Source organism: Equus przewalskii, chromosome 18 (genome assembly GCF_037783145.1).
Source record: "Equus przewalskii isolate Varuska chromosome 18, EquPr2, whole genome shotgun sequence".
Classification (NCBI taxonomy): domain Eukaryota; kingdom Metazoa; phylum Chordata; class Mammalia; order Perissodactyla; family Equidae; genus Equus; species Equus przewalskii.
Window position 1 is genome coordinate 36,142,353 of NC_091848.1, and position 27,749 is coordinate 36,170,101.

The 27,749-nt window shown below is 35.5% G+C and overlaps 1 protein-coding gene across 14 annotated transcripts in view; it reads left to right on the forward strand.

The window, feature by feature from the left end:
* Positions 1 to 27,749, forward strand: part of ZNF148 (zinc finger protein 148) — a 112,813-nt gene that overhangs the window by 52,409 nt on the left and 32,655 nt on the right. For all 14 annotated transcript variants that reach the window (XM_070583638.1, XM_070583639.1, XM_070583641.1 and 11 more), the window contains one exon: positions 22,891 to 23,016. In XM_070583638.1, the coding sequence (XP_070439739.1) occupies positions 22,891 to 23,016 (126 nt within the window). The remainder of the gene's footprint in view (positions 1 to 22,890; positions 23,017 to 27,749) is intronic.

Below are 27,749 nucleotides of genomic sequence, written 5' to 3' on the forward strand. Positions count from 1 at the left end.
GTGGTTCGATGAGCAGTGCCATGTCCGCGCCCAGGATTCGAACCAACGAAACACTGGGCCGCCTGCAGCGGAGCGCGCGAACTTAACCACTCGGCCACGGGGCCAGCCCCCCTCCCTGTTTTTTTAACCTAGTTAGTACATCATCGTCAGCCTGCCACTTCTGTCCAGTCTAGGTTGAGTCCTTGCAATAGAGACTTGTGATTACTTGTTCATGTCCTATGTCTCTGATAGATTGTGGGCTCTGTGAGAGCGTAAATTGTGTCTTAGTTTCCATTCTATCCCGGATGTTGACACATGCTGTGGAGGAATGGTTAACTACTTATAGTTGTGTTCTCACCAACTTTTACCTAGCCCATTGCAGTAGTCTTTTTTTTTTTTTTTAGCCTGTTGATGTGATGGATTATGTTAATTGATTTTTGAATGTTGAACCAGCCTTACTTACCCGGAATAAATCCCACTTGGTTGTGGTATATAATTCTTTTTATACGTTGTTGGATTCAATTTGCTGATACTTTGTTGAGGATGTTTACATCTGTGTTCATGAGATATATTGGTCTAGCTTTCTTTTATTCTAGTATCTTTGTTTGATTTTGGTGTTAGAGTGATCCTAACTTCGTAGAATGAGTTAAGAGTACTCTCCCTGCTTCTCTTTTCTGGAAGATTGTGGAGAATTGGTATAATTTCTTCCTTAAGTATTTGATAGAATTTACCAGTGAATCCATATGGCCTGGTGCTTTCTTTTTTGGAAGGTTATTAATTACTGATTCAATTTCTTTAATAGATAACAGGCCTATTTAGATTGTCTCTTTCTTCTTAGTGAGTTTTGGCAGATTTTGTCTTCCAAGAAATTGGTCCGTTTCATCTAGGTTATCAAATTTCTGGGCATAGAGTTGTTCATAGTATTCCTTTATTATCCCTTTAATATCCAGGGGGTCTGTAGTGATGGCCGTACTTTGATTTCTGATATTAATTATTTGTGTCTTCTTAGCCTGGCTGCAAGCTTGCTCCCCCACCTTTTTTTTTTTAATACCATCTTAACAACTTTTAAGCATACAGTTCAATAATGTTAACTATATTTATGTTGTTGTACAAAAGCTCTCTAGAACTGTTGCATCTTGTAAAACTGAATCTCTATACCCAATGAACAACAGTTCTCCATTTTACCCTCCCCACAGTGGAGGCTTACTAATTTTATTGATATTTTAAAGGAACCAGCTTTTGATTTTCTCTCTTGATTTCCAATTTTCAATTTCATTCATTTATGCTTTTTTTTTTTTTTTTTTTTGGTGAGGAAGATTGTCCCTGAGCTAACATTTGTGCCATTCTTCCTCTGTTTTGTATGTGGGATGCTGCCACAGCAGGACTTGTTGAATGGTCTGTAGATCTGTGCCAGGGATCTGAACTCACAGACCCCATGCCACCAAAGTGGAGCGCACAAACCTAAGTGCTAGGCCATTAGGTTGGCCTGTCTGCTCTAAATTTTATGATTTCTTTCCTTTTGTTATTTTGGATTTAATTTCTTTTTTTCTAGTTTTGTAAGGTGAAAGTTGAGATGATTGATTTGAGATCTTTCTTCTTTTCTGATATATGTATTCAGTGCTATAAATTTCCCTCTAAGCACTGTTTTTGTTGTGTCCCACAAATTTTGATGTTGTATTTTTATTTTCATTTAGTTCAATATATCTTTTAATTTCTCCTGAGATTTCTTCTTTGATTCATGTGTTATTTATAAGTGTATTGTTTAATCTCCAAGCATTTTGGGATTTTCCAGCTATTTTTCCATTATTGATTTCTAGTTTAATTTCGTTGTGGTCTGAAAGCATATGTTGTATGATTTCTATTCTTTTAAATTTGTTAAGCTGTGTTTTATGGCCATGAGTGTGATCTGTCTTAGTGAATGCTCCATGTGAGCTTGAGAAGAATGTGTGTTCTGCTGTTGGATGAGCAGTCTGTAGATTGCAGTAGCCTTTTTATTGGACTGGCTGTAGTAAGCCTTGTCCAATCTATATTTCAGATAGTTTCTATGGTGATCTTTCACAAATGAGATTTGTACTTCTCACTCCCCTACTAAAACCTCTTCAGAGGTTCCTTGTTGCCAAACAACTAAAATGTGCTCTTTTGCCTGGGCTGGAAGAGCCTTCTTAATCAGCTCCCCTCGTATCTAGCCCCTTAACACAGGAGTCTAAGCCCCTCTCCCCGCTTCATCCTTTAAGCAATTCAAATTACTTTAGTTGCCCAGGTCCACTATGATTTTTTCTATTACTTCTGTATGTGTTATCTTTACCTGTAATATTCTTTGTGGGAATCTACTGTTTGTCACTTCTCTGCTTGAAAACTTTCTCTTTTGTGTAATTTTGATTATGGTAACTAACTTATTTTGCATTTCTTTACTTGAAAGACTATAAAGTCTCTTTTCTGGATCCTGCCTTTTAACTTTGTGTTCTCAATACCTGGGCTATATATAGTAGGCAATACTTGTATTTTTTGAGTGAAAATACATTTTTTTTTAAATTTAGGAAAAGTTTAAAGTGAAATGCTCTCAAATCCTAAGCTTTTATTTCAGAGTTTTGACAACTACATAAATGTGTATAACCCACAGCCCATCAAGATACAGAATATTTCCATCATCCTAGAAAGTTTCTTTGTGTTTCTTCCCTGTCAATCCCCTCCACAACAATTTGTTCTGATTTTTTTTCCCCCATCATAGATTAGTGTTGTCCCTTGAGAACTTCATGTAATTGGAATCATATGTAACTGTTGTGTCTGGCCGTTTTTGCAGCTTATCTGTGTTGGTTGCGTGTATCAGTAAGTAGTTCATTCCTTTTCATAGTTGGTTAAAATTCTGTTGTTTTATTATCCTAAAATTTGTTTATTCATTTCCCTTTTTTATGGTTATTTATGTTATCTCTGGTTTCTTTTCTTTTTTTTTTTTTTTTTAAGATTTTTTTTAATTTTTTTCCTTTTTCTCCCCAAAGCCCCTCTGGTACATAGTTGTATATTCTTCGTTGTGGGTCCTTCTAGTTGTGGTATCTGGGACGCTGCCTCAGCGTGGTTTGATGAGCAGTGCCATGTCCGTGCCCAGGATTCGAACCAACGAAACACTGGGCCGCCTGCAGCGGAGCGCGTGAACTTAAGCACTCGGCCACGGGGCCAGCCCCTGTTATCTCTGGTTTTTAACCTTTATGATTAAAGCTGCTATGAACATTCTTGTACAAGTCTGTTTTCTGTTGGGTACATTTTTATAGAAGTTAAATACTTTTTCTTGTGTTTTCATTTTGTTTGCTCTAGTGTCTGTCTTTGTGTTAGTGTCACAGTATCTTGATTGTTGTATCTGTTACAGTAAATCTTGAAATCAGGTAGTATAAGTCTTCCGCTTTTGTTATTCTTTTGAGAGACTATTGTGACTATTCTAGGTCATTTGCATTTTGGTATAAAATATAGAATCAACCTTTCAGTTTCTATAAAAGGAGCCAGCTAGATTTTGATTGGGATTGCATTGATTCTATATATTGACTTGATGAAAATCAACGTCTGAACAATAGTGGCTTCCAATCCATGAACGTAGGGTATTGCTACATTTGTTTAGGTTTTCTTTAGTTTATCTTAGTACAGTTCTGTGGTTTTCCGTATAAAGTTATTGGACGTAATTTGTTAAATTTACCCCTAAGTATTTCATGCTTTGGATACCGTTGTAAATGGTATTTTGAAGAATTTCATTGTCTGATTTTGCATGATTGGTATGTAGAAATACAGTTGATTCTTCTTGTATTGACCATTCATCCTGTGTCCTTGTTTCCTGTACTTACTAATTCTAATAGTTATTTTGTAAATTCTTTAGGTTTATTCATGGTCATATTGTCTGATCATATTGTCCATGCATTTTACATCTTCCTTTCCATTCTATATGTCCTTTACTTCTTTTTCCTTCCTTATTGCACTAACTAGGGCCTCCAGTACAATACTGAATAGAAGTAGATATCTTTGCCTTATTCCTGATCTTTAGGGGACTGTGTTCAGTTTTTCACCATTTAGAATTGTTTTAGCTGTAGGTTTTTTATAGATGATCTTTATTAGGTTGAAGAGTTTTCTTTCTAGTTTGATAAGGTTTTTTTTTTTTTTAACTATGAAAGGGTGTGTAACTTCATCAAATGCTTTTTCTGTATTGATTAGATGGTCATATGATTTTTTCCCCCTTATCTTAATATAGTGAATTACAGTGATTGACTTTCAAATGTTAAACCAACCTTGCATTCCTGGGATAAACTGCACTTGATCATGATGTGTCATCCTATTTATATGTTGCTGGAATCAGTTTACTAATTTTTAGAAAAATTTGTTATGTATATGTTTGTGAGGGATATTAGATTTCTTGTAGTATCTTTGTTTTAGTTGTACTAGCCTCATTATAAGTGAGTTAGGAAGTATTTCTTCCTCTTTTTTTCTGAAAAAGTTTGTGATTGGTATTATTTCTACCTTGAGTTTTCTTTATGGGAAAGTTTTTAATTCCAAATTTAATTTTTAAAACATATATAAGGCTACTCGGATTTTAAGTTTTTTTCTTGAATCAGTTTTGATAAATTCTATTTTTCAAGAAATTTGTCCATTTCTTCTTGTTTAATTGAACAAAATGTTTCATAATATTTTCTTATTCTTTTATTGTCTAAAGGATCTATAATGATTTCTTCTTTCTCATTACCGATAGTGGTAATTTGTCTTTTTCTTGGTTAGTCTGAGTAGAGATTTATCAATTTTACTGGTCTTTTAGAAGAATCAAGTTTTGGTTTGTTGATTTTCACTATTCTTTTAAAATTTCATCTCTTTACTTTCTGTTATTTCCTTCCTTCTACTTTACTTTGTTTTTAATTAGCTCTTCTTTTCCTAGCTTTTTAAAGTACAAGGTTTAGATGACCTTTCTGCATTTTTAATGTAAGCATTTGAAGCTCTAAAAGTCTCTTAAGTTCGTTTGTGATTTCTTTTTGGCCTGTGAATCAATTAGAAGTATTTTGTTTAATATCTGAATATTTTGAAAATTTCCAGATATCTTTTTGTCATTAATAGAGAATGTACATTGTATGATTTCAGTCCTTTTAAATTTATTGAGACTTATTTTAGGGCCCAACAAATGATTAGTTTGTGAATGTTCTATATTCACGTGAGTATTCTGGCTGTTGTTGAGTGGGTTATTTTGTGTGTGTCAGTTAAGTCATTGCCTAGTTGTGTTCTTTAACTCTTTTATGTCCTTACTGATCTACTTCTTCTTTAATAGTTAAAGTCTCTTTTCAGAAAGACCCAGTTCAAAAATTATATGTTGCATTAATTGTTGTGTCTCTTTAGTTTTCTTTAGTCTGGGTTAGTTTCACACTTTTAAAATTTTATGATCATAATACTTGAAAGTTAGAGACCATTTAGTTTTGTAGACTGTCTCTCAGTTTGGGTTTATCTGATTTTTCCTCTTAATGAGATTTAAGTTATTGTCTTTGGCAGGGATATTGCAAAAAGTAATGCTCTGTTCTCTCCCCATTCCATTCTAACAGGTGGCACGTGATTTCTTTTTGTCCCATTCTGATGGTGGTTCTCTTTGATCAGTTGATTGAGGCGATATCTGCCAGGTTTTGCCACTGTAAAGTTAATCTCATTCCTCATCACACTTTTTAATTAATTCATTTATTTGTATTAATATGTACTTAGAAGTTTTATTCACTGGGTTAAAATTTATTACTATCCTTATTGTAATGCTTGGTTTAAGATTTGGCCAAATTGAAGCCTCTTTTAGCTGGCTTCTATGTTCTTTTAACATGTCCCATCAATCTTTGAGCACTTTCTTGCCTTCTGTCATAAGATATCTTAGGCTTATCTTACGTTTTCTTGCCTCAACCCTGAAATCAGCCATTTCTTTAAGGAGCCCTAGTTCATTTTAGTGGAGAGTGGTATTTAGAAGCCAAAATCTGGGTGCTCACTGTGCTGCTCATTGCTGTTTGGGTATAGCTGTTCCCAGACCTGTCAATGGACAAAGCCAGAGAATATATGTATATGTGTAATTATATACATTTATATATATATGTGTACACACATTTACATCTATAATTATCTCTATATGTATCAGTATTGAAAAACATGAGCTCCCACTGATACCTCCCATTACAGTCTGTTACCACAGAGTACATCTTAGTTTTCTCCCTTCTGTGTTTTATAACTCCCTTGTTAGACAATGAGCAACTTGGCTTCTATTATTCTTAATATATTTACTTACTTGATCAGACCCTCCACCCCTACCTCCCATGTGTAACCATTTTTCTTTCAATGCCACACCCTTCCCAGACTGATACTGTCTTCAGTCTACCAAGGTTTCTGTACTCCATGGCAGTGCATGCCACTCACTGTCCCCTACATGGATGCCTTTCTCCCCCTGCATGTACTGTGACCACTTGTACTGGCCCTCATCACCACTTGGAGCCCTCCTTATACACTGTGCTTGTCCACGCCCACTATTTGATGCCTTCCTCACCCCACTTAGCTTCTTGCACCTTACTCCAGGCTGCCCACCCCCCACAACATAGACCCTCCCTTAGGCTACTTGGGTTCCAACACCTCATGCTGAGCTGCCATTCTATGTGGAGAACCTCCTTCCCTGTTTAGACTCTGACGTCTTGTTTTGGGCAGCCCCCCCTCCTCCCCATACAGATGCCCTCTTTATCCTGTCTGGGTTTTGATACCTTGTTCTCCTCTGGCTTATGGCTCTAGGAGTGAATGGTTCATGGAGAGTAAGTGGATAGGGAGGAATGGGAAGGGGAAGGGACAAGATTTATCCTTTTACTTTTTTTTTAATTTAAAAATTATATAGATTATAGGAAGTTGCAAAAATAGTACAGAGAGGTCCCATGTACCCTTCACCCAGTTTGCACCAGTGGTTACATTTTATATAACTATAGAGCAATCTCAAAATCAGGAAATTGACATTGCTACAGTATGTCCAATGTTGTATACTTTATCGCACATGTAGATGTGTGTAACCACCACCACAATCAAGATACAGAATTAATCTGTGATAACAAAGATCTCTCTAGTGCTACTCCTTTGTTGTCACACCTTTTCTCCCCCCCACCCCAAATCCTAACCCCTGCCTATCTTACCCCTGATCTGTTTTCCATTTCTGTAACTTTCATTTTGAGAATGCTACGTCAATGGAATCATACAGTATGTGACCTTTTGAGATTGACTTTTTTCGCATAGCATAATGTCCTTGAGAGCCATAGGAATTGTTGTGTATATCAATAATGCACACGACATTGTTGTTCCTTTTTATTATAGAGTAGTATTCTATGGTATGGATGTACCACAGTTTAACCATTCACTTATTGAGGGACATTTTAGTTGTTTCCGTGTTTTGGCAATTACAAATAAAGCTACAGATTACAGATGAATATCATCTGTAGGTTTTTGTGTGAACATAGTTGCATATATCTCCAAGATAAATACCCTATCATACCCATACCACCAGATATAATCACACCTAACATTTTGGTATACGTACTTCTGTGCTTTCTAGATACACATACCATGCATCAGATCATGTTGCTTTTTATCTACTCTTTTCACTTCCCAGCATATTTTGAACTTTTCTCAACTCCTTATTCTTCTAATCCTTCTTAAACGTCTGCTCGATAGTCCATATTTGTGGATAATCCATAATTGAGTCCTGTTACTCCTAATAAATAATGATAAGTGGGAGTCCATTCTGAGAATGAATCAATGAAAAGTTGTCTCATACTTTATACCAAATGGGCAGAATTTAGGATTTGTGTAGCATTGCTTTATAGTAGAACATAATAGACATGAGAAATTATATCCCTTACTTCTTACTTATGCATTCCTGCTGATAAAGCAGAGTGGTGAAGGGCAGGTCTTGGTATCATGAATCTGCATTTTTGAATTAAAGGGAGGACATTGATCTAGAATATATGTCCCTAGGTCCCCAAAAGTGTGAAAACTTAAGTTACCAGGCCTTTCACCCTTTCTAGTCTGTGTGCTTTTTTAAAACCTTTGAAAACCAGATATTGAACATACTAATGGTTTTCTCCTTTTATTTGCTCATTTGCTTGGAGGTCACAAAGAGCTTTATTTCATATTAACTTTTTCTTTTTTTGTGAGGAAGATTGGCCCTGAGCTAACATCTATTGCCAGTCTTCCTCTTTTTGCTTGAGGAAGATTGTCTGTGAGCTAACTTCTTTGCCAGTCTTCCTCTATTTTGTATGTGGGACACCTCCACAGCGTGGCTTGGTGAGTGGTGTGTAGGTCTGTGCTGGGGATCCAAACCTGGGCCACCGAAGTGGAGTATGTGAACTTTACCACTATGCCACCAGGGCAGCCCCCATATTAACTTTTTTTGTTAATTCAAAACACAAGGTTGAGTTTCAAGGTTTCTTAAATTGTTAATAATCGTTTAGGTTCTGTAACCTATGTAAACTTAATAGTGTTTTGTGACAGTTGAAGTAAAAGTTCTTCATTTGTGATAACTGCTAGTTTCCAGTATTTATCTTGACCTTACCACTGTAAATCAGTCACCCAAATTCAACTCTGTGGAGCTGCGTTTTCAATGGCAATCTATAGACCAGCTTTTGAATGTCTGTAGTTTATTTGCTAGAACTTTGTTTTCTAGTACGGTAGAAATTTGAATTAAAATTAATGTTTTAGTTCCTCAGTCTCCTTTGCCACATTTCAAGTACTCAGTAGCCACATGTGGTTAATGGCTTCTGTATTGGGCAGCATAGGTAAATAACATTTCCATCATTGCAGAAAATTTTATTAGATAGCACTGGATAGCACTATGTGAGAAAGCTTCTCAGCTCCCAGAAACTGAATTTATTTCAGAAGTTTGAAAATAGTATTTGGTTTATCTTTTTTATTCTTATTTCCATTCAAGAGGAGTTGGGAAATCATAACTCTTTATATCTTTATTTTTCCACGTTGTTGGTAAGCATGTTGAAGAGTCAAGACATGTATGTGTTGACAAAATAGAACAAATTGTAATTCGTAATGATATATGCCACATTTGTTTTCTGGAAAATTATTGGATTTATCACTTGAACAACAAGATTTTATAAATTAGCTATAAAAATCATATTCTAGTCATATAATGATATAAATTGTAAAATATTTCAGATATTTATAATTCCTGAAAAAGTACACTGTATCATTCGTTTAGCATTTTATCTTAGTCACACATTTCTCTGCTATAAAACAGTGTGAATAAAATTGTCAGCTTACTTCTATGCATTTTGTATTTGTGATTATTTTGTTTAATGGCCTAGGAAACTCAAAAGGTATTTGGCCATTGTTATAAGACCTCTGTTTTGTTTTTTAGTTTTTAAATATCCTTAAATCCTGTCATTACTTTAAGGAGGGTTGTTTAGATATTTTCCCAAATACCTCTTGCTCCAGTCAATAAAATCGTAATATTCTGATGGTAAGAATTTGAATATACATCTTACAATGGATAACTTTTTCCCTCCTATTTTAAAAAAAGAAAGGAATCATTTTACCCATTTCAATGTTTTTAAGGTACTTTTGTTTTTACCACATATTTTATGCTCTGGTTTAATTGCAGAATTGGATTGCATTTATTGGTGACAGATGATCTTTCCCAATCGTCTTGGAAGGTGACAAATCTGTTTGCCTTTGTATTTATTTGCTTAAATAGTCATTGGTAGGATATGTTTCTTCCTTTCTTTCTGGCTAACTTTCAACTTGTTATCCCCATTGCATTGTATACTTTTTCAACAAAGTCATTTATCGGTTGTGGCCAATTCTTATTACCGTTGCATTTGTTTTAGGGTTTATTTGAGAGATTCAGGAGTAGTCTTGTTTTGTTCCTTGACCGTTGGGTCCTTATCTTTTGAGGTGATTGTTCTGGTTTTTATTGGGGGTGTATATTTTAAGAAATGTCCCTCCCCACCCCGCCCGATTCAAATACTTTTTACTTCAGTCTACTCTTTGGATATCATTTTCAGAAGTAGATTTATTAATTGAGCTCATTTTAAGGAGAATAGATGATAATTTATATCAACTCTGTAGTTTTTTTTGGTGTGTTTGTGAGGAAGATTGGCCCTGAGCTAACATCTGTGCCAGTCTTCCTCTATTTTGTATGTGGCACGCCACTACAGTGTGGCTTGATGAGTGTTGTGTAGCTCCACTCCTGGGATCCAAACCCGTGAACCCTGGGTCGCCAAAGCAGAGCACATGAGCTCAACCACTTCGCCACCAGGCCGGCCCTGTTTTTTTTATTTAACAAGATTTTACTCACCTGCCGTCTCACTCTTAGAAAGTGTCCTATTTAATAGGAATTAATATTTGAGCAGAAAACATGGAGTGAATAATCATGCTTCATAGTTTTTCCTGGTAAGAGTCATGTTATTGCTTATTATTATTGATTTCAGCTCACCTGGTAAATAGATGAATCAAGGTATCTCTTCTAGTGGATTGTTTTAGGGAGCTAACCTAGAATGATCTGTTTTTCAGTATCCTCCCATGTTCTTACAGTTGTTTGACTGAATTTATCTTTTTTTCCCCTCAGGTAAACATAAATTGTTAATAGAAGATTTCTTTCTAGATGACTTTAATAACAAAGCCAGTCTCCTAACACTTTTTAATATAGTGCTGTCTGATCTTTGATGTGTAATTGATTGATCTGGAATTGTGAGACAGTGGTACTGAATGAGACTGATACTCTCTCGCTTAGGTCAGTAGATCACAAATTGGAAATCATTATGGACAAGGCTGTGATGGGATCACTCTAGCTAGATCAGTCTCAGAGATGGCTACTTTGTTTTTTTCATAATTGTAGGTGTAGTTTATTATAAAAAAGACTACATAGTCTTTGTAAAAATTACAATACTACAGAAGAGAACAAAGTAAAAAGTAAAAGTTCCTTGTTTCTAACACTTGTCTACTCTAATTCCAAAGAGATAACTACTAATATTGATATCTTTCTGGAAGTTTTTAATTTAGAAACAAATATAGAGTGTATGTGTACTTATTTCTATATACTATGTTTTGTAAATGTATATATTTTATGAAAATACACAAGTATTTTTTATGTAAATTAGATGTTATTTGTATGCTTTTGAAACTTGCATTATTCATTTAATAACATATCTTGTAGAAATTTCAATGTTATTGCATATAAAACTGGCTTATTTATTTTAATGATTGATTAAATGGTGTGCCTTACTTTATTTAACCACTCCCCTATTGATGAATATCTACAGTATTGCTAGATTTGTTTGAGTGAAATAGTGTTGAAAAGATCATGCTTGTATCTATAGATGTATAGATAAATTTATATATAGATCTAGATGTCTATATATGCAAGCATGTTACTTATATCTATATACATTTGTAACACTGTTTCTCTGGGTGTATATCTTTTTATTGAAATATTCATAGAGAAAAGTGCACAAATTCTAAGTGATGAATTTCCTCAGAAGTGAACATACTTGTGTAACCACTACCCAGATCAAGACATGGAACATTACTAGCATCCCAGAGGCCCTCTGCCTCTTCTGTTCCTCTTAGTCACAACCCTCCTCTGATTCCTAAGGATAACTACTACCCTGATACTTTCATCATGGTCTGTTAGTCTTACCTGATTTTTTTTTTTTTTTTAATTTTTTTTTTAAAGATTTTATTTTTTCCTTTTTCTCCCCAAAGCCCCCCGGTACATAGCTGTGCATTCTTCGTTGTGGGTTCTTCTAGTTGTGGCATGTGGGACGCTGCCCCAGCATGGTCCGATGAGCAGTGCCATGTCCGCGCCCAGGACCTGAACCAACGAAGCACTGGGCCGCCTGCAGCGGAGCGCGCGAACCTAACCACTCGGCCACGGGGCCAGCCCCTAGTCTTACCTCATTTTGAATTCACTATAAATAGAATCATGCACTATCTGATTTCTTTTTTTTCCTTTTTTTGAGGAAGATTAGCCCTGAGCTAACATCTGCCACTAATCCTCCTCTTTTTGCTGGGGAAGATTGTCCCTGAGCTAACAACCGTGCCCATCTTCTTCTACTTTGTATGTGGGACGCCTGCCACAGCATGGCTTGATAAGCGGTGCATCGGTCTGTTCCCTTGATCTGAACCGGGAAACCCTGGGCTGCCAAAGCTGAGCATGGGAACTTGACCGCTACACCACTGGGCCAGCCCCCGTGATTTCTTTATTTTACATTGTTCATGAGATATATCCATGTTGTTGCACGTAGTAGTAGTTCATTATCATTTCTGTATAATCGTCACTTGTGTGAATATATCAAAATTTATTCATTCTAGTATAATAGGCATTTAGATTGTTTCAAGATGTTGGCTATTATGAAAAGTGCTGCTGTGAATATTCTTGGATGTGTCTTTTGGTGCATGTACATGCTCATTTCTTTTGGTTGTATACTTAGGATTCAATTTGCTGTCCATGCTTATGTTCACCTTTAGTAGATGCTGTCAAACGGTTTTCTGAGTGGTTTTGCCCATTGATACTGATTGCCCCATGTCCTTGTTATGTGGTATTGTCAGTTCTTTCAGTTTTACCCATTTTAGTGGTTCAGTAGCAGTATCGCAACATGATTTTAGGTTGCATTTCACTGATGACTAATGAAATTGAGTACCTGTTCATGTTTAGCGGCAATTTGAATATTTTTTTGTAAGGTGCATATTCACCTTTGCCTTTTGTCCATTTTCCCGTTTTCTGTTTGGTTGTTTCTTTCTCTTACAGATTTGTATTTCTTTATCTGTTGTTGGATATATATATGTGTGTGTGTGTGTGTATATATGTCAACTATCTTTCCTACTCTTTTGATAAACAGAAGTTAATGTTAATAAAGTTCAATTTTTAAGTCTTTTCCTTTTGGTTAGTGTTTTGTATATCCTGTTTAAGAATTCTGTGCCTACCCCAAGGTAATGAAGATATTTTTCTTGTTAATTTCTAGAAGCTTTAAGGTTTTCTTCTCCCGTTTAGATTAACAGTCCATTCGGAATTGATCTTTTGCTGATGATGTGAGATGAGGATCAAGATTTCTTTGAGGGCTTTTTCTTTTTTTTTCTTTCACTCAGAAATTTTTTCAGTTTCACTTTGCAGGCTTAATCTTTCAGTTCTTATAACAACTTTTATACTTACCTGGCAAGGGAGATACCATGATCACAAACAACTTTAGTATATTAAGATAATGATAAATAGATTTTTCTGTGACTAATACTAGGGATTTGTATTAAGACTGAATTTAATATCTTTTTAAGATTATAAAGTAACACATACTTGTTGAGAAAAATGTAAAAAATTTGAAACTATAAAGAAGATAAAAATTGCTGTAATCTTACTACTCCAGGATCATAACTACTAACATTTCATTAGCAGTTTAGTGTTTTCTCTTTTGTTTGTTTTTCTGTGTATGTATTTGTGTTGGTATAACATTTGCTGCATTTGTATTTGTGTTTGTGTAAAATTGTAAAAATATGTTTATCTATATATATATTTATCACTTAACCTTAAACATGAGCATTTCACTTTGTCATTAGTATTATTCAAAAGTAATATTTCTAATAATTGTATAATATCTTATAGCTGTATTATAATTTATCTCTATTATTGGATATTAGTCTTGCACTTTTTTTTTTACTATAATTAATATTGTGATCTTATATGTAGACATTGTTGTCATGTGAAATTATTTCTTCAGTATAGATTTCGTCAGGCCGTTGATATACACTGGCCAATTTGTAGTCCACAAAAGTTGACCAATTTGACCAATTCGTTCTCCCTCTAATAGTGTATGACATTCCAAACTTAATATCTTTATAGATGATCTAGAGTAGGAAATCTTCGTGAAATATAATTTCTAGATTTGTATATGATGTTGTGGGAAAAAAGACACCTGGACTTGGTCTTGGGTTGGAAATGGAGAAGAAAATTAAAAGATGTCTTTAGACGGGAGGCTAGGAGAATACTGTAGTCCCCTCATATCTGCAGTTTCATTTTCTGTGGTTTCTGTTACCCACAGTCAATTGCAGTCTGAAAATATTAAATAGAAAATTCCAGAAATAAACAATTCATGAGTTTTAAATTACGTGCTGTTCTGAGTAGTGCGACGAAATCTTGAGCTGTCTTGCTCTGCCTCCACCTGGGACGTGAATCATCCCTTTGTCCAGCATATCCTTGCTGTATATGCTACCCACCTGGTAGTCACTTAGTAGCTGTCTTGGTTGCAGTATTGCAGTGCTTGTGTTCAAGTAATCCTTATTTTAATTACTGATGGCCCTGAAGTTCAACAGTGGTGATCCTGGCGGTTTGGATATGCCAAAGAGAGGTTGTAAAGTGCTTGCTTTAAATGAAAAGGTGAAAGTTCTCGAGGTAACTTTTATTACAGTATATTGTTATAATTGTTCTATTTTATTATTGTTGTTAATCTCTTACTATGCCTAATTTAAAAATTAAACTTTACCATAAGTGTGTATAGGACAAAACATAGTATATATAGGGTTTGGTACTATTCGTGGTTTCAGGCATCAACTCGTGGCCTTGGAACATATCCCTTGTGGATAAGTGGGGGACTACTGTATGGCATATTAAAAGGCAGGGAGTTTGGAACAAGGTTCTGATGTGAAAGGAAAGATTAATTTATTTTTAGCAATATTAAGTTTTAGATAATAGGCTATCTAAGTGGAGATGTTCTGTAGAAATTGGTAACTCTCTGTCCAAGCAATTACATATGTGTAATTGTATAATAATAGTTAATAGCCATAAATATTTGTTTAGAACTTGAATGTTTTCAAGGTGCTCTTTATGTAATCTCATTTGATGTGTATAAGCTGGATATTATTACTAGCAGTAATTAACTAACAGTTGAAATGATTATGATAATGAGTGGCATCAAGAATCTGCTATTAATGCTCTGTACTGTAGTTGATACTTTACATATATAATCTCTTTTAACTACAGAAATTCTTGAGGAGTATTCCCTCCATTTTACAGATGAAGAAAATTCCAAATGATTAAATTTTAGGTGTTCAGTCTCACACTGCTAGTATTACTATTTGGAATTAGATTGTATTTCTTCTAACTCCTAACCTACGCTTTCCTTGTTTTCCATACTACTTCTGGAAGCCAAGTTTACCCAGATAGTAATTGGAAGAGATAGGCTCAAAACTCAAGTCTTATGCCTCACCTGGATATTCTTGGCATTTTGTTCACTTTGTTATTTTTAAAATTATTTTCTTTCCCTTTAGTGGTAGTTGTTCTAGAACCATTGGAAATTCTTTCCATATTCTGGCAGCAATCAAACTGTAGTTCATAAATGGGAAAATAAAATGTGTTCATGTAAAAATCATTTTTAAATGTTTGAAAAATTTAGATTTATCAAGAAGCAGTTATAGTAATGGAAATAACACTGTACTAAAAGACAAGATCTTGGTTTAAGTCCTAGTCTTGAAGCTTAGTAGCTTGGGTGAGACACTTACCTCTCTGAGGTTTTAGTTTCCTTATTAGTGGCATGAGGATAAGAAATAATTTGTAGATCACAGTAGCTAGGCTCTCAGTTACTGAATTTGGAAGACTTGGGTTTAAATTTTGGTTTCCCCTCTTAATTAGTGGGGTTTTAGACAAGTAACTTTTCTGGGCCTTAGTTTTCTTATTTTAAAAATGAGATGAAAATACTAACCTCACAGTGTTTGTAGGATTAAATGTAACAGACTATACAGTCTGGAGACCTTGTGACACCTCCCTCCCCCCCCCCCCACCATTGTACGCTCAGCACCTAGGACAGTGCCTGGCACATAGCAAATGTTACCTAAATCTTAGTTTACTGTGCTCAGGAGGAGGAATCATAAATTTATAGAACACCATATAAATGCTAAGTATTTTTTTAACACAGCTTTATTGAGGTATAATTGATATACAAAAATATGCACATATTTAATGTATACAATTTGATAAGTTTCGGATGCTAAGTATTTTTGTAGTTAGAAAAGTCAAAGTTGAGAATAGTTTTTTAACTTTTATTTTGAAATAATTTTAGGTTTATAAAAAAGTTACAGAAATAGTACAGAATTTACATAAACCTGTCACCCAGCTTCCTCCAACATCAAAGCTCATTCAGCTGTAGTACAGTTATCAGGACCGGGAACTTAATGTTGGTATCAGAACCAGGAACTTAATGTTGGTAAAATGCTATTAACTAAACTATAAACTTGAGTTGAATTTCATCTGTTTTTCCCCTAATGTTGTTTTTCTGTTCCAGGATTCAGTTCAGAATCCTTTGTTCCATTTAGTTGTTGTTTCTTCTTAAGTCTCCTCCATTCCGTGGCAATTGCTCAGTCTTTCCTTCTTTTATGACCTTGACACTTGATGAGTATTGGTCAGTTATTTCGTATGGTGTCTCTCAGTTTGAGTTTGTCTGATGTTTTCTCATGATTAGATTGAAGCTCTGAGTTTTTTGACGCTCCCATAGAAGTGATGTTGTCATCTTCTCAGTGCATCATATCAGGGAGAACAAAATGTGGATATGTCTTACTACTTGTGATATTAACCTTGACCCTTTGTTAAGGTGGTATCTGCCAGTTTTCCCCACGGTAAAGTCACTGTTTTCCCCTTTGTAACCTATCTTGGAGGAAATTCTTTGAGTCTAGTTAAATATCCTGTTTCTCCTCACATTTTTACCTATTGATTTTAGCATCCATTGGTGGACTCTGCTGGCTGTAGTTATTAATGTGGTGTTTGCCTAATTGTGATTTTGTATCTTCCCCATTCCTTCTGTATTTATTTAATTGTGGCTCTCTCTTCTCCCACGTTTATTTTTTTCAATTATTGCAATTTATATGAGTATGGATATTTGTTTTATTCCGTGAGTTACAACTGTCATTATTTATTTTGTTGCTCAGATCATTCCAGCTTTGCCATTAGGAGCTCTTTCACACTAGCGCTTGAGTTCTTTTGACGTGCACTGATCCTTTTTCTGGCACTTTAGCTTCTGGCACCACGAGATGTTCTGGGGTCATCTTCTGTTTTCTCCTGCCCCAGCTCTGGAATCAGTCATTTCTCCAAAGAGCCTCAGATCCTTTTATTTGGATAATAGTATTTAGAAACTAGGTTCTGGGTGCTCATTGTTCTTTGGTGCTCTCAGCAGACAGAGCTAGGAAATACATGAATGTCTACTAACCTGCACATGTACACACACACACTAATTTCTTTATGTTGGTGGGGCCCAGGCCTCTGTTCTAAAAGAGAGTGAATGCAGAAGAGGAAGGGAATGCAAAAAGTGTGGTGAAGATGTATCGAGATCAGCGGTTCTCAAAATTTCTAGTCTTGGAACCCCTTTACTCTTAAAAAGTACTACAGACTCCCAGTAGCTCTTGGTTATATGTATCATTTACCACTTTAGAAATTAAAACTGAGAAACTTAAAAACTTGTTTATTAATTTATAAGTAACAACAAATTCCATTACATGTTAACATATAACTTTTGTGTGTGTGTGTTTGAGGAGGGTTGGCCCTAAGTGAACGTCTGTTACCAATCTTCCTCTTTTTTTTTCTTTTTTTGAGGAAGATTGTCACTGAGCTAACATCTGTGCCAATCTTCCTCTATTTTATGTGGGATGCTGCCAAAGCATGGCTTGATGAGTGGTGTGTAGGTCCATGCCCAGGATCCAAACCTGTGAACCCTGGGCCACTGAAGCGTAGCGTGAAAGCTTAACCATTATGCCACCAGGCCAATCTCACATAACATATTTTTGATGAAATATAACCCTATTTTCTAAAACAAAAACTTTACTGAGAATTTGTTTTACAGTTTTACAGATCTGTTTATTGTCTGACTTAATATAAGAAAACTGAATTCTTATGTTTGCTAATACATTCAGTGTATGTTAACATCATATGTTAGTTAGCTTCTAGAAAAAGGCCGCTATATACTCATGAGAGGAGGGTGACAAAAACAGGTATTATTATGAAAGTACTTTTGGTCTCATGGACTACCTGAAAGAGTATCAGGGACTTTCAGGAGTTCCTGGACCACACTTTGAGAACCACTGATAAACTCTTACAAAATAAAGGTATGTGTTTACTAGAAGGTTGGATCCAGAAGAACTACCAAGAGGAATAGGAGAGAACTTAAATCATGATGTTGTGGAAGTCTGAAAGAATAGAATTTCCAGGTAGGATGGGTAGGGTGGGGGTGGTTAGCACTATTTCAATTAAGAAAAGCTGATTTGATCACTTTGTCCACCTGGTCTTATAGTGATGTAAATTATAAGATGCTGATATAGCAACCAAAATTCAGATTTATAGTGAGGAATACCACAGGGAGGTAGGCTAGAATGTTTGTTATGAACTGTGGATCCCTGAACCTTTTCCAGATCAGAGAGTAGCTATAGGCTTTCTCAAACCCTAGCAAATGTAGCTCCCTTCAAAACTTTGCATGCAGTCACGGGTCAGGCAGAAGCGGGGAGGGTTATGGTTCATCGTTGACTCAAAGGCCTGTCCATCAGCATGCTTGCTGCTCTCTGCCCTATTCTGTGGCTTGCTGAGCTTGGAATTAGAAATCTTCCCGTTGACTGGTTACATTTAACTATTCTTGCCAAACTAGCCTGGATATACACAGATACACACTTAGTCTTAAATTTCTCTTTTTCTGGACTCCTTGAATACTCGCAAATAGTGCTGACAGTCTTTTTTTAGACAGTATGTTTGCACTACGGTTAATTGTGTTATATCTTTCTTTTTACATTCAAACACCTGTTAGCCTTGTGGTCACCTTGATTCAACTTGTTTCCTAGGCAATATTTTGGAACAGTTTCCTTCTAGTGATGGTTAAACAGATCCTTTTTGTGTGGCTATATACTACTTTTACTCTCAGAATAACTGTTTCTCTAAATTTGGGAGCTGTTATTTTATCTATACGCTTACTACAGATTATTCTTTCAAAAAGATTGGCCCTAAGAAGAAGGAAGTTGTTGGAAAATTTTGATCCTTAAGAATTTGTTTGATGGGGAAATTTAAGTGTGCTTTTAGGCAGAGAAGAAATAGCTGGTGGAGTGAGGGAGATTTATTTTGGAGAGTCAGTGAAGCAGTAGAGCCTTGGGAAAGGGTAGGAGTGGAATCAGTAGCACAGAGAATAGAGGAGAACACGGACACCTTCTTGTTACTCAAACTGGGGTGGGAAGATGAATGAGAATACAGGCATACTTAGACATAATGTGACGTTGGTTCCAGACCACTTCCAGATTTGGAAGAAAAAAATAAAAGGTGGGTATACAATAAACCTGCAGCTCTGATTAGGTCCCTTGTTTCATCCATGAAGCCTTTTGCAGTTATTTCAAATCTCATTAACTTCTCCGTTTGATTCCTGCCCTTAGTCCCTGTACCATTCATTTAGGCTGAGCCTGACGTGTGCTGTCTTGAATTATTAGGGTGTTTTTTGGTAATACATCAAAACTCCCCATCTACGTTTTAAAAGGACATCTTATATTTAGAATGTATTCTCAGTATCTAGAATTATGCTCTGCACATATTAGAATCTCACTAAATTTAAACCTTTTGTTGTATTATTTTAGACTGACTGGAGTTTAGCGTGTAGCAGGCATTAATAGCTATTGAATGGATACATGAGTGAAAGCTATTATGGAAAACACCAAAGAAGAATATCCTGTTTTCAGATATCAAGATAAGATACTGGTACATTAAATAGGCAAATAAGAAAGTAGGATAGTTGGTTTATTTTGGGGCCAGAAATGAAATAAGTCTTGAAAAAGAAAGTCATTTTGGATTCTGGGCTTGAGTTATTAGTGACTAGAATCGAGGGAAGGAGTTTTACAATAAAGGGAGGTTTCTTTGTGTTTAAGGTTGGGAAAATAAAGAGAGAGAGATCAAAAATGAGAAAAACATCAAGATAATTCAGAGAGAGATTTTAGAACTAGCAAGAAGGAACCAGCTTGGGCAGTGGCAAGGGGTGAGGAAGCTTGACACTATGGGATTCTGCCTCTTCTAAGGATGTTGGGGAAGAAGTTAGATGAGTATAGAAGGTAGATATGACAAGGGAGTCAGGCCTGATGGCTTCCCTAGTCCCAGAGTGAGAGGCCCAGAGGAAGCGTCAATTGGTGGATGAGCTGGGGTCTGAGAGTTTTAGTAGAGAAATGTCTCAGTTTAGTCAAATCTTAGGACAGAAGGATGGGTAGGGTGATTGACAGTATTGATGGTGTTTCTGGGTAGGTAGTGAGAGTAGTGTTGAAATTTAGGCGCTCAAGTTTAGGCATGAGGTAACACGTGGGCCTAGGTGAAATGGTAAAGCCTAAGTGATGGAGAAGAAACCAGAGGTTTTGTTTTTTTTTTAAAATATGTGATGTATTTCCTAGTCTGTTGGTTTTCTTGATACTCTCATGAATATGTTTTAAAATCCAGCAAACCAGTCTTTTCAAATATCACACATCAGCAGATGCCTGCTTTGATTAATTATACTTTGGTTTATTTTAGGTGAAAAGTAACACTGAGAACTTGATTTTCTTTTAATCATTCCTCAAGGAAACAGTAGACAACTTATGAATGAAGTATTGTCTCTTTAGTTATGCTTAAGAAGTTTTCATGTTTTTATAGTTTATTGTAGTTTTCCTTGGGCCAAAGGAGACTTAAGTTTTCCCAGACTTTTTTAGCAGCTCATTCTTTCTAGCTGTCTTATCATCATCATACCCATCTCACAGTGTCTGGATTTACCAACATCTTTTCTAAGCACCTTAGGCTGGACCATATGTGTTAGTGTGTGGTCATGTGATTTATAGAGGAGATTACTGTGTTCCATTTATTAGTGATGAGCCTATTGGGGCATTCTAAAAAGGTAACTTGCTGTGTGCTTATTGACCTTCACAATGCTTTAATTCCTTGATACTTCTAAGTTTGGGTCTGTGCTTTCATAATGTTTAAAGCGCCTTATATTGGAAAATGCTAGGGCTAATATGACCACTTTCCGTGTATGTGGAAATAACTAAAAGGTTCGATACATGTATTAATCTTTTTCACTGTTTGCACATAAAGGCTCTTCCTTACTTTGAATAGCTGCTAATTGCAGAACTTATTTGTGAATCTGTCTTACACTTTACTTGACACTTGCTAAAAAGAGTTCCTCTGTTTCTTATTGCTGCATGCTACATTTTCATGGTTTCTTTGCAATTTATAAGCTGACAGAAATGTTGGAACTACTTTTTGGTGTCCCTGCAAAATATAGGACGGAGCAATTCAACAGCTGCTAAGATAGTCTGTTATTTCTCTTTGTCTCATACCCAGCCCAAGGTGTTGTATTCCAGTAAACATTACTTCAGAGATGGTAACATGTCTGCATTCCAAAGCCTTTTTGGTGGTGATTTACCATTCTGTTTTATGTTCCAAATAATGATACCAAAAGAAACCATAAGAGTGGTCACTAGTGCTGTTCTGTAACCTGAGAGAAAGAATTATGTATTAGCTAAATAATCATTTACATTATGCTTTTGTGCCAAAGAGTCTCCTTGATTTGCAATTCTCACACTGCATACATTTCAGGAATTTATGAAAGCTTCTGATTCCTTATTTTGTCAGTCTGAAATCTCTGGCTTATGTTGCGTTTTCCTCATGAACCCTTTCTACACAGCTGTGTCCTCCAACGTTATGCTATGAATCTATAAGATGTTTATAATCTTTGCACCATATTTTTTAGTATATTTTTAAAAATGTAGCCATTAGCACATTGTACTTCCTGGATTATTATCAAGGATTTTTGTTTTTAAGCTTGTAAACAACAGAATATTTCTCAGTTCTGGAGCCTAGAAGTGCAAGATGAGGGTGCCAGCATGGTAGGGTGAGGGCTCTCTTTCGGGTTACAGACTTCTCATTGTGTCCTCATATGGTAGACGGGTCAAGGATTTTTAATGTATTTCATAGCCTGTTCAGTTGAAAGTTTCTTAGTTTTAAGATTCTTGTGTTTTCCTTTCAAGGATGGATTGAAAATGTGGCAGTGAGGAGTGGATGACTGACTGAGCACCATCAATTGTGATGAGAAGTGACACTACTACCATTAGTGGCTTTAGAACCTTGGTGTATTTTTTTAGGAGTCCTAGACAATTCTTTTCATATCTGTGAGAACTGAGGTCTAAATTGTTGACATTTTGAATGTTTCTTATAGTATTTCTCTACTTATGGTGCAGTTGCCATTGTGTGTTATACATAGCAGCAGCCTAAAACCATGTGCAATTCTGTAAGCACATGTTTGGTGATGGTTTATTGTAGAGGCCAGGAAAATGCTGGCTCAGATATTGTCAAAAGTGTTGAGCTTAAAGATAATTACATTTTCATTGTTAGTTTGTCTTTCTTTTCTTTTGATGTGATTACCTTTTAGAATTTTGTGTTGTTTCATGATATTTTGTTAATAGAGGGAAAGCCCATTGTGAAGTCTGAATACCCCTTTTATCCCTTAGTGTTTTGTTTGTTTTTGGAATTTAACGTTTTTTTGTGCTGTTAACTTCAACATCAGTTTCCTTAAATGTGGGGATGAAATTGATGTTACTGTGTCCTGACTTTTGCTTTATTCCATTAGGTCTTTTGTTTGTCTTTTCTAAGGACATCTTTAGTCTTTTTTCCAGATAGATTTTTGTAAAATCTTAGTTTATCCCTCAGTTTATGTGCTCTTGGTTCTTATTTTTCAATTGCCTATTAATGAATTCTCCACGTACTACTGACTTGGGTGTGCGTGCACGCTCGTGCACACACACACACACACACACACAGATAATCATTCTGGGAGCACTTATATGTAGTTTTAGCAAAGGATTAAACATGCAATGGCTTTTTGTCACAATGAACTTTTTGTTTATTTCTAAAATTGGCTTTTTTTTTTTTAACAGATAAGTGTAAAGCAGGAAATTACTTTTACTGATGTATCTGAGCAACTGATGAGAGACAAAAAACAAATCAGAGAGCCAGTAGACTTACAGAAAAAGAAGAAACGGAAACAACGTTCTCCTGCAAAAGTAAGAGAATATATTAAGGTGGTGGTCCCTAACCTGTTAATCCCGAACTCTTGGTCAATCTTAAGGGCAGGGACCTGGCTGGACCGTAAGGCAGACATCAAAGTCTCACTTGGTTTAGTAAAGCTGGAATGTTGGATCAGCTTCACCAGAAGGAAGGAGAGGATGCATACCTGCAGGGAGGTAGTGGGCCATTGCTTTCAATTTTCCCACTTCTCTTTTACCTAAAAATAAACTTTTCTTGCCCCATGTCTCTCTTTTCTTTAAAAAACTGACAGATGGTATGTAGTGCCCTTGCTTCTCATTTCTATTAGTTTTACTTATTTTAATATTATGGTTTCAGGAAAATGCACTACCATTTATTCATCAAGAAAAGGTTGTGGGATACCTGTACTAGAATATGAGGTCCATGAGGACAGGGACCCCATTTTATTCATGGCTGTTTCCCAGGAGCTTGGAATAGTAAGCATAATAGACTCTCAGTAAATACTTTATGAGTGAATGAATGGATTAGTATATAGTCAAGTAACCCAGTAGATACTATTAGGAATTTCCTGCTTTCCCCTCCTCTTCAGTACAGTGATAGTTGACTATATGTAGCATTTTGGTTATTCCTAGGAGGTCTCTGAACCATTTGCAGTGTATTTACATCTTTATAGTTATTTTTCGTCTTTTGTTCTCTCCCCTCATATAGTGAAGGCGGCTTTTTTAAAAAGATCATATTATGACTTTTTTATTTTGATGGCTACTTGCTTTGCATTTGCCTTGTGATTTAAATCGTAATCATAATCATCATCATTATTTGTATATTTTGGATACTTTTGGACTCAATGATGTGTTGGAGCCAGCTTGTACTGGCTTGCCAGAACTAAGTTTTCAGGAATTTTGCAAGCCAGTACTAAAACCATTGAGAGCTTAAAATTAGCCATTCTGAGAATATTTGCACCATGGAAATCAGCAAACACTTTGCAAGCCACTGATGCCTTAACCTGTTGTTTAGCATTCACCAGCACACCACTGCTTTTGGGATATGTAAGTATGCCTAATATAGAAAATTTTGAAAACTGTAAAGACTAAAGTAACCCATAGTCACATTTCCTAGAGACAACTACCTTAATTCTCTGCTATATTCCCTTTCTATCTTCAAATTCGTATATTTGGATAGGTACATTGATTGAATTTCCTGATTTTTAACACTTAAAGTACGTGTAAGCTATTTTTACGTTTGTTATTAAAAGTTTTTATAAAAGATTTTATTAGCTGCATAATATGTTGTATTTTGATATATTCAATGATTGCTATGTTGTTGGAAGTTGTATTCTCTTTGCCTTCATTTTAAATCATGCTACTCTTAAAATATTTGTATATAGATCTTCATGCATTACTGAATCAAAGGGAATGAGCTTTTAAAAAGGTTTCTTGACAATGTTACTCTTTCCAGAAGTGTTGAACCAGTTACATTGCTACCTGCAGTGGACCTAAGGTCCACACTCTCACCAGCCTTGAGTGTGAGGTTTTGCTTTTTTGTACCTTAAAATGGACATCTGATTATAGTTTAAATTTGAGTTTCTTTAGTTACTGGTCATACTAAACTTGTTTGGTTTTTTTCATAATTATTTGTGTTTTGTGAAATCCCTTCCTCCCTCCCTCCCTCCCTCCTTTTCTCCCTTTTCTTGGGGTTAAGGTTTTTCTCAGTGATTTAAATGATACTTTTTTGTTTGTTTTTTATATTGACAAATCAAATTCTTCATATATAGCACAATAACAGGTTTTACAGAAAAAAATTATTGAAAAAATTGTCATAGTGATTGATTATGTTACTTTGGGTTCACTGCTGGTCTATGGGGAATCTATTTCATATCTTTAAAAACAACATAATATATATAAATTCTGCATTTTCCTTGATATTTTATTGCCATGTTTTTCTGGTTCTATTCTTGAGGGTAATGTATTCCAAACTTTTGGCTAAAACTCTGATTATAATCTTCTAGTAGGGTATTATTTGGAATCTTTATTTGCTGATATGTTCTAGGTGTTTATTAATACAGGTCACATTTTTACAGGGTTTAAGCTCTTTTGCTTGTCTGATTTGATTAGTTAAACTCATTTATAATGTATTACAATATTTCTAAGTATTATTTAACTATTTATGTATCTATGTAGTTGCTACATGAAAGATTTGTTCCATTCTAAGGTTATTGTATATAAGAAAATGTTTTGGGGCCATCTTTTTAGGGAATTCTTGGGAGGGTAAAATGCCTAGAAATAATATATGACAGACAGGGGTTTGAGAATAACAAAAACAATTATTTTTAACTTGTCCTGGCGTATTACATGTGACAGGACAGGGGCTTGTTGTGGACTGTTGTTAACACTGGTCTGCAGTCTCCAGATGAATGGTGTCTGTGTCTGGAGTCAGAACTTTGTGGTGTGACCAGTGAGTTATTTTGCATTCTCTTGGACATGTGTTTAATAATTCACGCTTCAGATTTTTCGTTAAAGTAACTCTTTTGGCCCTTTTGTATGAAAAGAAAGAAAAGCTTATCTCATGTTTATAAATCCATGCATTACTTGTTTTAAATTCCTTAAAAAGCAACTTTAAATTTCTCAAAGAATTATAATTTATTATGCTTAGAGGACTCCACTCTCCCCCAACACCTTTCCCCAATCTTGAATTTTGCCGTTATGAATATTTTGAGTATGTGTCACCATTTTGTCATATTAGATTGGGGATCTGTATAGGAAATGAAACTAAAATAATGTGATAGACTTTTTAAGAATCTCAGAGTTTATACGTCTATATAAATGTGGTTCCCTTCAAGCTAAGCTTTGTGGTGAGAAGTACTGTATTGTTTTATCATCTTTAGCTGCCATGGATTTTAAGCAATAATTGCTTTCTGAGCCTTTGTCCTATGGCAAAGTCTAGTCATCTTAAAGTAGATTTTGCCAGAATACATTTGGCAACATGTCTGAAGAAGAAGAAGGTAATCAAGCTAGGGAATGTTTATCTAGGTCAAGTTATTTGATACTGTCATGGAATAAGCTGTTTTATGAAAGTAAATTTTCTACATAATAAGAGCTTGTCCCTTTTAAATGTCAAATTTTATTTTAACTGCTCTGTTGGAAATCTTTAATGTGTTGTTTTCTTTTTAAATATAGTGCATTTGAGCATGATTCAGCTTTTAATGTCTTGGGGGTGATGTTGTAAACATTAAAGAAAAATCATATGTATTGTAATGAAGTCCTCTGGATGGAGTGAGATATTAGGGCTTTTTTCCTTCGTCACCCTGTAAACTCCTGACTGCTAGCTAGACTTTAAGTGTTTTTGACCGCTTGCCGTTGCTTCACTGTCTCATTCCTTAATGACATGCTGTTCATTTTTACAGTGTTATACCTATATGGCCATTTAATACCGTGTTCCATTGCCCCTTTGAATTTTTTGTTTTGTTGTGGATTAGGACTACAGAGAACTAAAGTTATTAGTAATGTATGAAAAGTCTTAGTAGGCTTAAGTGCGTTCATGTCAGTGGTCTCTCTCCTGGCTCTGCATTAGTCATCTATAGGGCTTTTCCAGTTATAAACACCCATGCCCCATCCCTGTAGATTCTTATTCAGGGGATTTCTGTTTATACTTTAAGAGTCCAAGGTGATTGCGATTTATGTTTAAGCTTGAGAATCTCAAGTCTTGATACTAGAAGTTTCTGGATAAATGATGTATTACCGCCTGACTTTACTGTTGACTTGCGTGAATTAGGAAATAATGTTTTCCAAATGGAAGGGTTTTATGAGGGTTGTTGAGTTAACATTGATGATCTCTAAGAATCCTTTCAGTAAAATATAGCAATGTTATCTTAATCCAGTACTGTACATTTTATAGGTCTTTTCAGACTCCTTAGTAATTAAATGAGATAGAACAGCATACGTTTATTACTTAATTCTTATTCTGAAATGCATTTCCTTTTTCATTCTCTCAGCAAATAATTTGAGTGCTTATTATGTGCCAGGATCTCTTATCAGATGCTGAAGAAAGGAACTGGGTTTGTTGGTTACAACACCTCAAGTGGTCTGAGTAGAAATTGATTATTCAAAGTTATGGTGAACTCTGGAAGGAAGAGCATATTCCACAGGTCAAATAGATTATACATTATGTAGAGAATTGTTTCCCAGCAATTATTGTACACCATTGGTTCTGAGAAAAGATTTGTGATTTTGATATGAAAAAGATTTTAAATTGGGGCTGGCCTGGTGGTGTAGCAGTTAAGTTCATGCACTCTGCTTCGGTGACCTGAGGTTTGCTGGTTCGGTTCCTGGGTGGGGGTGCCTAGCACTGCTTGTCAAGCCATGTTGTGGTGGCATCCCACATATAAAGTGGAGGAAGACGGGCAGAGACCTCAGCTCAGGGCCAGTCTTTCTCAGCAAAAAGAGGAGGATTGGCAGTGGATGTTAGCAGAGGGCCAATCTTCCTCAAAAAAAAAAAAGCACAACAAAACAAAACATTTAAAATTAAGTGATATGAGGAAAATTTCATTAAAGGGAGCATAGAAACGGAAATACTAGGCATTTGTCATACTTTCTCCTACATGTTAACTTGATTGTGGAAGAAGCGGCTTTAAAGATGAAGAACTGATTATGACAAGGGATGGAAATATGGAATAGTACTTAATGAAGAAAAAAATTAGTAAAAGAATGTATTAGTATTTTATTTATCTAACTTTCCCAGGGAATTATATATTCTG